Source organism: Geotrypetes seraphini, chromosome 1, assembly GCF_902459505.1.
Source record: "Geotrypetes seraphini chromosome 1, aGeoSer1.1, whole genome shotgun sequence".
Classification (NCBI taxonomy): Eukaryota; Metazoa; Chordata; class Amphibia; order Gymnophiona; family Dermophiidae; genus Geotrypetes; species Geotrypetes seraphini.
The window spans coordinates 82,392,783-82,407,821 of record NC_047084.1 but is presented as its reverse complement, the minus strand read 5'-3'; the positions used below and the strand labels follow the sequence as shown (position 1 = coordinate 82,407,821).

Here is a 15,039-nt window from a genome sequence, read left to right as displayed (position 1 = left end):
AATTGTTTTTTGTACTGTTTATTGTATTAAAAATATTAAATAAAGAATTTAAAAAAAAAGAATGAACTATACAGCAATTTAAATAGGTGATCAGAATGGAGAAGGGAAGGTAGAAGGGAGGGGGAGTTTAGGGGGGTGAGGGGTAGATTGCGGTTGTAATTTTATTTGAAGAGGAGGGTCTTTACCATTTTCTGGAAGGTCATCAATGAGTTCTGGGGGGGAGTTGGTTCCAGAGTTGGGGAATGAAGTGGCTGTAGGAGCGTTTGCGGGTGGTTTCTGACTGGAGGGACCTTCCTGGGGGGATGCATAGGCGTTTCTTCATTTCCAAGCGGAGGGGGCCTGTGGGGGTGTATAGGGTTAGCTTGGATTATATGTAGGTAGGGGTGGTGGCGTAAATTCTTTTATGTGCTATTACCAGGGCCTTTAATGTGCAGCGTTGGTTAATTGGGAGCCAGTGCTCTGCGCGGAGGGCTGGGGAGATGGGATCATGATAGTTGAGGTTGTGTAGGAGGCGGATTGCTGCATTCTGTACCTGCTGGAGGCGCTTGAGTTCTTTTTTGGCTACTCCATTAAATAGGGAGTTGCAGTAATCCATCCTGGAGAGGACATAGGCGTAGAGGAGTTGGGCTAGGTCAGGTGTGGATATGTAGGGTTTGATCCTTTTCAGTTGGCGGAGGTAGTAGAAGGAGGTAGAGCCTACTTGAGATATGTGGGTGGACAGGGACAGGTGGCCGTCTAATGTTACTCCTAGGCTGCGTACTTGATCTGCTGCTGTTAGTAAGGTGGAGTCCCATGAGAGTGTTGGGCATGAGTATTTGGTACTTTTTTTCCTGATCCATAAAAGTTCGGTCTTGGAGGCGTTCAGCTGTAGTTTGTTGTTTGTCATCCAGGTTTTCATGTCAGAGAGGCAGTGTTGGAGGTTGGCAATTTGGGATGATCGGTTTTCGCCTAGTGGGAGGAGTGGATGTCATCGGCGTAGGAGTGGATTTTAATGTTGTACTTCTGGGCTATATCAATGACGGGTCTGATGTAAATAGGAGGGGGGATAGAAGGGCGCCTTGGGGAATGCCGTATTTGATAGGCTTGGGGTTAGATTTGTGCGTCCCTAGTAGGATTGTTGGGTTCTTTGGTGAAGGAAGAAACATAGAAACATAGAAAAATGACGGCAGAAAAGGGCCAAAGCCCACCAAGTTTGCCCACTCTAGTGACCCTTCTCCTTAATTTTACTCACCACCCCCTGCCCTTACCTCATTAGAGATCCCACATGAATATCCCACTGGTGAACCACTGGAGGGCAGAGTCCTTGATTCCAAGGTCATAGAGTCTGGATAAGAGGAAGTGGTGGTCGACAGTGTCAAAGGCAGCGCTGAGGTCAAGTAGGACTAGTAGGGTGTTGCTGCCTTTGTCGAGTATCGACCAGCTGTCATCAATGATATTCAGGAGTACTGACTCTGTGCTGTGGCCTCTTCGGAAGCCATATTGTGCAGGGGACAGGGCAGCTTGTTCTTCAATGAAAGGGTGTAATCGGCGGAGCACTATTCGCTCTAAGAGTTTGGAGACAAATGGCAGGTTGGAGACTGGGTGGTAGTTGCCAGGTTCGTTAGGGTCGAGGGTGGGAGTTTTGAGAGTGGGTTTGATAATAGCCGACTTCCAGCTGAGAGGTACTGTCCCTGTGGAGAGGGTGGAGTCAATGATGGGGAAGATAGATTCTTCCATGGTGTCTTCTGTGGATAGTAGGAGATTGGATGGGCAGGGGTCGAGGATGGTGTTGGAGGGCTTGAGTTCTCTCAGAGTTTCAAGAACCTCAGCATGGGTGGCCATATGAAGTTGGGGGAGAGTGGTAGAGGATGGGGTACTTGGGTTAGGCTGGGGGTATGCTGGTTTGGGGTAGGTGCTGGTGGTGGTGTCAAGATTATTGCGGATGGTTTGTACCTTGAACTGGAAGAAGTCCGAGAGAGTTTCACTATCAAGTTCTGTTGGGTTGTTGTGGCTTTTTCCTTGGGTGTTAGTGAAGAGTTGGTTTTTGAGGGCGAACAGTTGTTTGGATGTAGCTGGGGCTAGCTGTAGGATGTGAGAGTAGTAGGCTTTCTTCACATCTAGGATGGCAGCTTTGTAGGTGACAGATGTGTTTTCCCAGTGAGCTTTAGTTTCTGAGTTTGGGTGTTTGATCCAGTTTCTTTCTGCTTTCCTCTGTGATCTTTTTATGGGTCGGAGGTCACTGGTGTACCAGGGAGCAGGTGTTTTGTTAGTGGTGATTCATGTTGTTTTTGTCTGAGCGAGGCTGTTATAGAGGGATTGGATGTTGGAGTGCCAGGTGGAGGCTGCTAGGTCTATGGAGTGGGGATGTTGGGTGCAGGTTTTGTTTAGATTGCGAATGCCTGCTGCCATGACTGAAGGGTTGACTGAATTAGGGAGTTGGCATTGGATGGGTGGGAGAGGGTCTTTCCATGGAGCTGGGGTAGTTTCGAGTGGGAGTTGGAATTCAATTAGGTGGTGGTCTGACCATGGGACAGGTGTAGTGGTGTAGATTGTTTGTTAAGGCTCTGCAGTCGGGTCTCTAAGGGTGAAGATTAAGTCTAAAATCTTGCCTGCTGAGTGAGTAGGGGTGGTTACAGCTTGGTGAAATCCTAGGTCGGTGAGGGAGGAGAGGAAGCTGCCACTGTGTCCAGAGATGTTGGGGTAGTCTGGGAAGTTGAAGTCTCCTAGGATAGTCATGTGTTTATGGGAGATGGATAGTTTGGTGATGAATTCGAGGAGGGACTCTAGGGTTTCAGCTGGGGAACTGAGGGCTCTTTAAAGTAGTATGAGGGTGATTTTGTGTTTGTGGCCTATGTTGAAGGCTAGAGATTTTAGGGTGGGAATGTTGATAGAGCTTATCAGTTTTGGTGTGGTGGAGGTCTTGCCGATGGTGGTCAATCCACCTCCTTTCCCAGAGGTGTGTGAGCAGGTTAGGGCCTGGTAGCCTGGAGGACACAATTCGCCTAGGGCAATCCCATCGTTGTCTGGGAGCCAGGTTTCAGTGATCATGAGGGTGTCCCAAGTTTTTTCACAGATGAGGTCATGGAGTAGGAAGGTCTTGTTGTTAACTGATCTTGCATTGATGAGTGCAAATTTGAGAGTACTAAGCTGCGGTAGAGGTTTATACTGCGGCCCGGGGCGCTAAACGCTCCGACGCTTCTAGGAATTCTATGACAATTGAAGCAGCATCAGAACATTTAGCACTTTGCGCCGCGTTATAAACCTCTACCGCAGCTTAGTAAAAAAGGGAGGGGGCGTATATTTCATAATTGATGGATTATATATTTAAATTTTCTTGTTACTTTCTTGTGGCAGGTTTTTACAGTAGACAAATTACAAATCCGCTATAATAAAACCCTTAGCGTACATGCGCAGTAGAAACTCCATGCAGCCATGATCCCTGATCCGTGATCCATGGCTCCGTGTCATCGCATGCGCAGTAGGAGCCTTCGGCGGTTTGCGACATGTGCGGCGGTTTCCCCAGCAACATTCCTGCCCCGATCTCTGACGCTAGCTGACTTCTGAAGACGCCTCCCTTCTCACCCCTGGACCAGCAGCGGGAGCAGCCACGGGGCATTTGCTAGGCTGGCTCACTTCAATAATGTGAGGCAGACCAACCTAGCAAAAGCCCCAAGGCTGCCTGGCCTAGCGGATGCTGGACAGTGAGAAGTAAGGGAGAAAGGATACTTCTGGACAGGGGGGAGGTAAAAGGAATGGAGAAGGGCTACTACTGGACAGGGGGAGCAGGGAAGGGGTGCTGCTGGACAGGGGGAAGGTAAAAGTAAGGGAGAAGGGAAGACAGACAGGGGGCAGAGAGAAAGAAAGAAATGCCTAAGTCTACACATCTATTCTAGCACCCGTTAATATAACAGACTAAGAAACTAGTGAAATAATAAATAAATAAACATGACCCAACTGGAACTGGATAAATCAAACCAAGGTCAAACAGAAGATAGCTTTGAAATCTTTCCCCAGCTGCATTCTTAGCTTATGACCTTTAAGGAGCACACATTATAGCATGGAATAAAGGAGAAATATTTTTCAAAAGTTGTAAAATTCATATATATATATATATATATTTTTACATTTGCAGGGTTCTGCATGGATTGGTGTTATTGATGAAGGCGCCAACACAGTGGTAACTTACAATGTTACAGCTGGTCAGGTCATTTTTTTCCCTAGAAACACCCTACATTGGTTGAAGAGTGTGGGAAATGAAGACTGCCTCTTCCTTCTTTTCTTCAGTACACATGACGAACTTCAGACGCTAGATGTTGATGATGTATTTTTCTCCACTCCAGAAGACATTGCAGCAAGGTCATTAAAGGTTTGTACAGGAACTAGGAATGTGCATTTGTTATTAGAAACATAGAAACTTAGAAACATGATGGCAGTAACCATTATCTCATCCTCTCTCTAAGAGATCCCACATGCCTATCCCACTCCTTGAATTCGGACAGTCTCTGTCTCCACCACTTTTTCCGGAAAACTATTTCAAGCATCTACCACCTTTTCTGTAAAAAAGTATTTCCTTAGATTATTCCTGAGCCTATCACCTGTAAATTTCATCCTATGCCCTCACGTTCCAGAGCTTCCTTTCAAATGAAAGAGACTTGACTCATGCACATTTACATCACGTAGGTATTTAAACGTCTCTATCATATCTCTCCTCTCCCGCTTTCCTCCAAAGTATACAGATTGAGATCTTTAAGTCTGTCCCTATACATGTTATGACGAAGACCTCGCACCATTTTAGTAGTCTTCCTCTGGACCAACTCCATCATTTTTATATCTTTTGAAGGTGCGGTCTCCAAAACTGCACACAATATTCCAAATGGGGCCTCTCCAGAGACTTAAACAATGGCATTATCATCTCCCTTTTCCAACTGGCCATTCCTGTATTTGATTTGTTAGTCCACTTTAAAAACTTTAGGGGCCCTTTTATAAAAGTGTGGTAAATTGATTCTATAAATGGTGCCTAACTGGTAGGCGCCATTAGACTCTCCGATATTTTAAAAGACTTTGTTTATAGAAGCTTTTGCTTAAGTAATGATGCTGTAATGAAACTATAGGATTTTGCTCTTACCTTGATGTTTATCGTTTGACGATTATGTATGTATTTTTGTAAACTGCTTAGGTCTAAGCGGGTTAGAAATGTGATAAATAAATAAATGTGATTGTCAATCATTTACAGAATTGCGCCTAGTGTCACCTAAGCAGTCTTGGGCGCCAGTAGGTATTGAATCCTTAGGCGCACTGCCATTTAGGCCAGGGTTTTCATTTATTGAATTACCTGAAAACTGTGTCGAGCTCTATCTTTATGGAGATGATGCGGTATGCAAACTTAAGGTTTAGTTTAGTTTAAAATACTTAGGCGTAAAATATGTTTTCTTTATCCCAGAACAGCTCAAAGCATTTGTAGATATGAAGAGTCTGAAGTGTTTATTGTCACAGAACAGTTATCATAAGAATGCGGGATGTTCTGTTAAGCCTTTTTTGATTAATTATATTTTGAATTGATAATCTCCTTGATTTTCCTGCAATCCCCCTTTTTGCTTATTTGTTGTGGTCTAAGGAATCTAAAATTTTTAATTTCTTTTACAGGTGATAAATTTCCTTATAATGTTTGTTTTCTGTATTTCTGTAACAAGAGTTGGTCTTGTAAAAATTTCAAAATCGTATAAATAGAAAACACATAGTAGGCACTATTTTAAAACTACACCAGGGGGAGGGGGGGATAGGGTCAGGGCGTGCGTGGGGCATGGGCGGGGCAGGGCTAGGGGGCCCAGTGCACTTGTGTGCCTAGGGGCCCTTGAAGAATTAATCCCGCCCTGAATTCAAAACCTTACCACACTTTAGTATCTTAGCTTCCTCTTATCTTACTGAAGCATAGGTTTTGACAAGAAGAGTCTCTTTCATCCTGGTAACATAGTAAATGATGACAGATCAAGACCTGAATGGTCCATTATTAATTCATGATTAAATTAGCTTTCTTTGGCATTTCTGGGACAGAGTCCATCAAAGTCTGCCTGGTACTGTCCTTGGGTTCCAGCTGTTGGAGTTGCCATTGATGCCCACTCCAGCCTATGCAAACTATCTTGCCATTTTTGCAATACAGACCGTAAAATCCTGCCTGGCACGGTCTTCATGTTCCAAATTATTGGAGTTTCCATCTAAGCCCTGTCCAGCTCGTCCTAAACCAAATTGCCATATATGGGACACAAACCATGCAAGTCTGTCCAGCACTGGCCTTAGCTCTTCTTCAGAACTAAGTTCACTTGTGTCCCAGAAAGCTGATGCTTGAATAAATCAGTTAGGGCTAGATTCACTAAGGTCAGCGATCGTCACCAAACCTGTTTTCACAGGCTTAGCAGCGATCGCTGCTAACCAACCCGATTCACAACATGGCCCACCGCGTGTTTTTCCCTTCGATCGCCCATTTTCCGATCCGGCCATGCAAATTAGTAAAACCCCATGCAAAATAGATAAATGATTGATTCATTTACATTGCTTGGCTATTTAGCATCAGGTTTTATCTATCCTAAAACCTGATTGCTCTAGACCTGTCGGGCAGTGGTGTACCAAGAGGAGGGGGGGGGGGCGGTCCGTCCCGGGTGCACAGCCGGCTGGATCCGGAACCTCCCGCGCTGCTCCAAACGGCACCTCAGCAAAGTTGCCGCACTTATAACATAGCAGAGTCAGCAGCTATGCTGAAGTGAACGAAGGTCCCGCGATGACTGCGCCATCTACCGCCTCTGTTCTGGAAGACGTAGGGGGGGGTGGACCAGCAGCTACAGTCATCGCGGGATCTTGCCGCAACTCCCTGCGTTTGCCGGCCAAGCCCCCTCCAACGTCACTTACCTCTTCCATCCGGAACAGAAGCAGTCATCGTGGGACCTTGCTGATTTGGGATGGAGAAAGAAAGGAGCACAGAAGGGTGGTGAAAGGAGAGAAAGGGGGTCAGGGTGGTATGGAAGGGTGTGGAGGGTGAGAAAGGGGGATCAGGGTGGTATGGAAACATGGTGAAGAGTGAGAAAGGGGGTCAGGGTGGTATGGAAACATGGTGAAGGGTGAGAAAGGGGGTCAGGGTGGTATGGAAGGGTGTGGAGGGTGAGAAAGAGGGGTCAGGGTGGTATGGAATCATGGTGAAGGGTGAAAGGAGGTCAGGGTGGTATGGAAACATGGTGAAGGGTGAGAAAGGGGGTCAGGGTGGTATGGAAACAACATGGTGAAGGGTGAGAAAGGGGATCAGGGTGGTATGGAAGGGTGTGGAGGGTGAGAAAGAGGGGTCAGGGTGGTATGGAATCATGGTGAAGGGTGAGAAAGGGGGTCAGGGTGGTATGGAAGCATGGTGGAGGGAGAGAAAGGGGCAGATGCTGATGGAATTGCAGGGAAAGAGACATAAGGGGGAAGGATACTGCATGGAATTGGGTTGGAGGGAGAGAAAGGGGGCAGATGCTGATGGAATTGGGGGGAAGGAGAGGAGAGAGTGAAATGCCAGACCATGTGGGTGTGGGAGAGGGAAGGGAAGAAGAGGAGAGGAGAGATGCCAGACCATTGGAGGAGGGAAGGGAGGAAGATGGATGCCAGACTAATGGGAGTGAAGGGAGAAATGGAAGAGGGATGCATAAAGTTTCTAGAATGGAAATAGAAAGAGAGAAGATGCCATATAATCAAAAAGAGTTTTTTCACCCTCTGGAAACTTAAATCCATTAAAGCATACTTTGATAACTCTGCCTTCAGAATCTTGGTACAATCCCTCGTATTAAGTCAACTCGACTACTGTAACATCGCCTACTTAGCAATCCTCCAAAAGAATATGCGACGATTACAACTAATGCAAAACACTGCGGTCAGACTAATCTTCGGTCTAAAGAAGTTCGATCACGTGACGCCATACTTCAAACAGCTACACTGGCTGCCGATGGAAGCTCGTGTAAAGTTTAAGTTCGCCTGCCTCTGTTTTAAAGTTTTCTACGGTCTAACCCCTAAATACATCACTGACCTATTCTCCTTCTCAGCCAACAAACACAAGAGAAGCTCCCACTCGCACTTCGTTTCTCCCCCGGTTAGAGGATGCAAACTAAAAAAACACCATGAGCATCTTCTCTCACATCAGGCTGCTCTATGGGGTGAAGACCTAGAACAACTCCTATTGTCCACCACTTATGAGGTATTCAGGAAACGCCTCAAAACTCACCTATTCCTGAAATACCTAGACAGCTGACCCACTTCCCTCCTTCCCTCTCTCTTGCCCTTTCTCCCCATTGTTCCCACATCCCTTAAGTTAACTCAACTTATACGTCAACTCAACTTGTACTCCACTAATCTTCTGTAAACCGCATAGAACTTAACGGTATTGCGGTATATAAACTGTTATTGTTATTATTATTATATAGAAGGGGCAGAGAGAGGGTAGACAGTGGATGAAAAGAAGAGAGTGACAAAAAGATGAGGAAAGTAGAAACCATTTAGGTGAGATGTATCGCTGTTTCTGTGGTGTTGCATTGTATGCAGAGTCCAGCTTCTTGGTGCTTCAGTTTAATCTTTGTCTACGTATTTTTATTCTATCTCCCCATTTACAAAACTGTAGAGCGTTTTTTAGCGTTGGCATCTGAGCTGTTACCACCATGGCTTAAAACCACATTACAGTTTTGTAAAAGGGGGAGGAGTTGGTTTGTGATTACATAATAGGCGAAGGTGTTTTCTGTGTTCTGTGTGTTAAAAGACATGGTTATCTGTTAGGATTGACTATGTAGGATTGATCTGTATTAGTCTGGCTTGTTTAGTTTTACAATGGGCTTATTGATGTACTGCTCACTGCAGTATGTAAGATGCTGCCTTTTTCCTAGATATTCATGTGTGACGTGTGGATTGTTACTAAAAATCATGTTTTTCATACAGATGGGAGGGAGGTGTCAGAAAATGATGGGCCCCGGGTGTCACATATGCTAGGTACGCCACTGATGTCGGTAACTGTGTTACCAACAGATCTGCTTGTTTGTTTGTTTTTTCTTTTTTTTCCAGTGGCACAGATATTTTGCATGTATTACACAAGCAAAATATCTGCCCATTAAAAAAAAGAAAAAAAAACCAAAAAACCTCTGCTGCCAATGGCCCTCCCTAAATAACCCCTGATAATTAAGTTCCCTCCCCGACAAACGCAGCCACCCTAAAACACAAAGCAGGAGGGATGCCTACTCCCTCCTGCCTGGAAAGACCACCCGCTCCCCTCTCTCCTGAAGAAAAAGGCAGGAGAGATGTCCACCCCCTCCTTCCCCGAAGGCACCCACCCCTCTCTCCCTATAGCCCCAAAATATTCGGCAGGAGGGATGCCCACTCCCTCCTGCCCGGAAAGACCACCCGCTCCCCTCTCTACTGAAGAAATGGCAGGAGAGATGCCCACCCCCTCCTTCCCCGAAGGCACACGCCCCTCTCTCCCTCCAGCCCTGAAATATTCGGCAGGAGGGATGCCCACTCCCTCCTCCCAAAAATACCTTCTCCCTCCCCCTGAAGAAAAAGGCAGGAGGGATGCCTACTCCTTCCTGCCACCGGATGCCCCCAATCAGGGACTTCCTTAGACTCCTTCCTCGACGACACTGGTCCTTAGGCCCCTCCTTGGTGTATCATGTGAAACATGGGGAGGGGCCTAAGTCCCTGATTGGCTCAGACACCTTCAGGCTCCTCCCATGGGCAGGGCCTGAGGCTTCTGAGTCAATCAGGGACTTCCTTAGGAAGGAGCCTAGGGAAGTCCCTGTTTGGCGTCCCTGAGGCATCTGTGCCAATAAAGGACTTCCTTAGGCCCCTCCCCGTGTATCACATGGTGCACTGGGGAGAGGCCTAAGGCCCAATGTCGTCACTGGAGGAGCAGGAGGTGTTTTTTGTACTTCCTGCTCCCAACATCAAGGTACAGGGGATGGGGGCATCCGGTGGCATAAAGGAGTGGGCATCCTTCCAGCCTTTTTCTTTGGGGGAGGTGTTTACAAGCAGGAGGGAGTGGGCATCCCTTTTGCTGCTTTTTTTAGGGGAGGGAGGGAGTGGGCGGGTGCCTTCAGGGCAGGAGGGAGTGAGCATTACTCCTGCCTTTTTCTTCGGGGGAGGGGGGATGGTGACTTGGGAATGCTAGTGTGAGAGGGGGGGAGGTCTTTTTTAATGTGACAGATGGCATAGAACATCTGTTCTATTTAAAAAAAAAAAAATCAGAAGCCTTGGAGGCTGCTTCCCCTGTCACTACTGTTAGGGTTCTGTATTGTGTTAATCGCTCATTGAGCGATTAGGTCAGTGGGTTTGCGTGCAAACGATTTGTACCTCCGTGCAAATCATTTAATCCAGTGATTCCCAACCCTGTCCTGGAGGACCACCAGGCCAATCGGGTTTTCAGGCTAGCCCTAATGAATATGCATGAGAGAGATTTGCATATGATGGAAGTGATAGGCATGCAAATTTGCTTCATGCATATTCATTAGGGCTAGCCTGAAAACCCGATTGGCCTGGTGTTCCTCCAGGACAAGGTTGGGAACCACTGATTTAATCAATTGTTGTTGGAAAATCGGCCAGAGAATCGGCCAACAGCGGTTGAGTCGCTATCTTTAGTGAATCTAGCCCTCAGGCTATAAAGTGCTATCAGTCTCTGCTACTAATTTAACACAACATTCCGCTGGCAATACAAATTTCTCTCATTCTATGCCGATGAGAAAATTCAATGAGTTAAATTTAATGAGTCCTATTCTGAAAATTTTTCTTTATTTTCCGGAGTTCCACAAGGATCAATATTATCCCCTCTACTATTTAACATTTTCTTATCCCCACTTATCACCATGTCACAGTCACTAGGATTCACAACATTTTCATACGCTGATGATATTCAACTATTGCACCCTCTCAATCCAGAAAACACCGAAGAAATAAAAACTATCACTGATAAATTAGAAAAAATAAAAACCTGGTTAAATAATAACAAACTGGCTTTAAATACCCAAAAAACAAAAACCATGCTTTTCAACTGGAAAGGAGACATATTTCAAAAAACACCATTCATTCTTGATAACATTCCACTAGAATCAGTATCTAAGTTGAAAATCCTCGGCGTAATAATTGATGTTGATCTATCTTTTCATGACCATATCAGCGCAATAGTTAAATCCTGTTTCTACAGATTACGTCTCTTACGCTCAATTTCTACTTTTCTGGAAGCTAAATCACTTAATATTTTAATTCACTCTCTTATTATTTCCAAACTGGACTATTGCAATGCTCTCTTTATTAACATAACTCAAAAAGAAAATAGACGTCTCCAAATCATCCAAAATACAGCAGTAAAATTAATATTCAATGCAAAGAAATTCGATCATGTCACACCCTTACTCATTAAATCTCACTGGCTTCCTATAACCCACCGAATTACCTTTAAAATATTATTTTTGGTTTACAAAACATTATGCTTCAATGAACCCCAATTTATTGCAAAATTGATTATCCCATACAAATCTGCTCGTTCCTTAAGATCTTCTTCTTTAAATTTGCTTTCAGTCCCTTCATTAAGAATCATAGGCACCAGACGCAATGATATATTCTCTGTAAAAGCGCCCACACTGTGGAACTCCCTTCCAAATTTTATCAAAAACGAAAAAGACCTTGTTGCGTTTAAGAAAATTTTAAAAACTTATTTATTTCAGGACGCATTTGATCTATAAAACATAGTCTTTTTAAGTTTTCCATTCTCTTCTATTCCATCTTAACCCATGTCTACCTAATGTGCTCTACCCTTGAATGTTTAAACCTTTATAAATAACAAAATTGTAACTTCTTCCCTTTCTTCCCACCCCTTCATGTTCGTCAATCTTTGTCGTTTTTTTTTTAAGTGATTTTTATAAACTAAATGTATGTCTGTCTATTAATTGATTATTAGAAACTAAATGTATTACCACACCCTGATGGTTTTTAATTGTACATCGCTTAGGTACTGTGATAAGCGATTCATCAAATAAAGGTAAACTTGAACTTGAACTTGAACTTGAACTTGATGCCTTTTAAAATATTTACATTTAAGCTTTTATTAATAGAGGGAACTTAGCTATGCTCCTTGATATTCATCAGTAGAGAGAACAAGCTCTAGGATGGTTTTCCCGACATTTTTCGGTGTGATATTTCTAGATCACATTTGTGTGGTTCAGCAGTACAAACCAAATATAGTAGTTAGCATGCTATTGTATTTAATTTTTACATGCTATGAATGATGATTCTGTCATTACAACTAGATGTCAATAAATCTATCTAGGTGTGAAAACTACCAAACTGATCTAGTACCAGCTTGGCAGCGCTTTTGATCTTATATCTCAAATCTGACAGCCTAACACCTTAATTGTGTATTGTCTCCCATAGCATGTTTCACTGACACAGTACGTTGACTCATTTTTAGCCTCAAGGTGGAGTTGAATTTATCCGAACGTTCAAGAGACCTAAAGAAGATCAAGCCATAAATCTCCCATCAAACCTGGTGGAGCTCATTCAGAGCGCCAGCTATGTTCAGTCTCCAGCTGATCATGTTTGGAAGTACTTTTATGATTTGAAAGGTATTAGAACCTAATGAGCCCTCTTTAAGCAACATTCCCCTCTTTTAAAGCTTAGCCTGACTGCTGAGGTCATGTGACCCAAGTTACATGTGTTAAGATGAAGCTAATGGCATACAGAAGAGGGCAAATGCATCTGGTTTCTACCAATGTGAGACTGATTTTTGCCCGTTCAAGCTGTTTCCATATAGCCAGCATGTAAGCTGTCTGTTAAGTCTGCTTGGAAAGTAAAATTCTTGCTTTGGCCAAATTTGGCAAATTTGTTTGATTTTTTAGCAAAATCATTCTTTGTAGTATTCAGCGCATTTTTTTTCTAGCAAAAAAGGTGGCGAAGTTCAAATACCAGGCCATTCGTCAGGAGTGGGATGATCACTGAGGGCCCCAACCCCTAGTATCCAGGCCCCCTTTAACCAACCACAAAATCCATGAAAGGCAGCACTGAGTATTAACAGCTCTTCTGTTAATACTAGGGGAACATTTTTATCCACCAATGGAAAAGGTGCCAGTATTCAGTACCCATGCAAACTCCTAAAAAAAAAAAAAATATGCACTTGTAGTATTTAAAGGAAAACATTTTATGCAGTTAGGGTTACCAGATTTTTCTACGGAGAAACCTGGACACATGGCCCTGCCCTGTTCTACCCCAGCCCCGCCTTGTTCTGCCTCTAGCCCCCCCCCTCCATCTGCCTCCAGCCCTGCCCCATTCCATCTTCAGCTCCACCCCCACAAAGCCACATTTTTCTTTTCCGACCTCCGGGTCCCATCTGGAGGGCCTTTGAGCATGCGCAGATGCATGTGATATCATCCATACATGCTCAGAGGCCTTCCAGACACGGCCTGGAGATCGGGCCTTTCCAAAACCCGGATGAATTACTGTGTTTTGGAAAGTCCATCCGGGCACCCAGACAATGCTCTAAAAAGAGAACATGGCCGGGTTTTCTTGGACATCTGATAACCCGATATGCCGTTACAATACAGTAAAATTTGTTGAAAGCTAAGAACACAAGGTAAGCCATGCTGAGTCAGACCAAAGTCCATTGACCCAAGAATCCCGTCTTATAGAGGCCAGTCTGCATCACATGTACAGCCCCAAGCTGAAGATCCCTAACCTGTTTAGCTTTTCTTCTTAAGGGAGGTTTTCTCTCTCATTTATCATTCTTATTACCCTTTTCTGGACCTTTTCCAGATACATAATATCTTTCTAATATGATGTGAACATAACTACATACAATATTCAGTGCTATCCCACCATAGGCCTTTACAATGGCATAACAATATTTAAATAATCCAAAAATAGCAAGAGGAATATACTAAAAAATCCACAAAAAGTATTCCAATTAATATCCACTACTATAGAGGAGTGAAGTACAAGATAGGATATGTATTTCTAAATGGAGAAAAGACCTCAGTTTCTTCCAGTGAAAGAAAGCAATCACCTGGAGTCTCAAAAATATCTGTTCCCACGTATAGAAGAAAGTTAATGTGGGGAAACCGATTGAACTGGTTGGATTCTATTTCCACCTGGAGGACAGTGAATCAAAAAGATAAGTGATTTGTGATGTTCTGGACTGTATGCTAACAGTTTTTCAGATATTATTTTACAATGGAGTTTTTGACCAGGGATGTTTTTTCCTATGCTGCTTAAAGTTGTATACGGCAGACATAGAGATCCTCCAGGTGATTGCTTTCTTTCACTGGAAGAAACTGAGGTCTTTTCTCCATTTAGAAATACATATCCTATCTTGTACTTCACTCCTCTATAGTAGTGGATATTAATTGGAATAACAATATTTATCCATAATGACTCCCAAGATATTTTTCTTGGGTGGTAACTCGTAACATGAAACCTGTATTATGTACCTATACAGTATATCACTTTACAGTGGTCCATACAAAGTTTCGCGTAAAGTTCAAATTTGCCTGTTTCTGCTTTAAAGCATTACACGGACTTGCCCCCAAATACATTACTGACCTTTTCTCCTTCTCAACCAACAGACACAAGAGAAGTTCACATTCCAACTTTGTTTCCCCCCCAGTGAGAGGTTGCAAACTGAAAAAACACCATGAATTCCTTCTCTCACACCAAGAAGCATCATGGGGTAAAGACCTAGAACAATTACTTTCGCCCTCTACTTATGAGGTATTTAGGAAACGTCTAAAAACACACCTGTTCCTAAAACATCTTGACAACTGATCCACTTATCTCTTTCCTCTCAATAGCGACCTACTGTCCTTTTGATCACTTTTCTCCTCAACAATGAATTTCCTGTCTAATTACTTCTCTTTCTTCTTCCCCTCTTGAAGTCAGTCAATTTGTACCTTTGCTTAATCTTTTGTAAACCGCATAGAACTTCACGGTATTGCGGTATATAAGCTGTTATTATTATTATTATTATTTCGATGCCCAGTCTCCTAGTCTCCTAAGATCTTATAGCAAATCCTCATCATTCTT

At 43.8% G+C, this 15,039-nt stretch overlaps 1 protein-coding gene across 1 annotated transcript in view; it reads left to right on the top strand.

Annotated features, from left to right (window-relative positions):
• Window positions 1–15,039, top strand: part of LOC117358345 — a 50,746-nt gene that overhangs the window by 19,094 nt on the left and 16,613 nt on the right. The window contains exons 4-5 of the mRNA XM_033940015.1: window positions 4,112–4,345; window positions 12,437–12,590. Coding sequence (XP_033795906.1) covers window positions 4,112–4,345; window positions 12,437–12,590 — 388 coding nt within the window. The remainder of the gene's footprint in view (window positions 1–4,111; window positions 4,346–12,436; window positions 12,591–15,039) is intronic.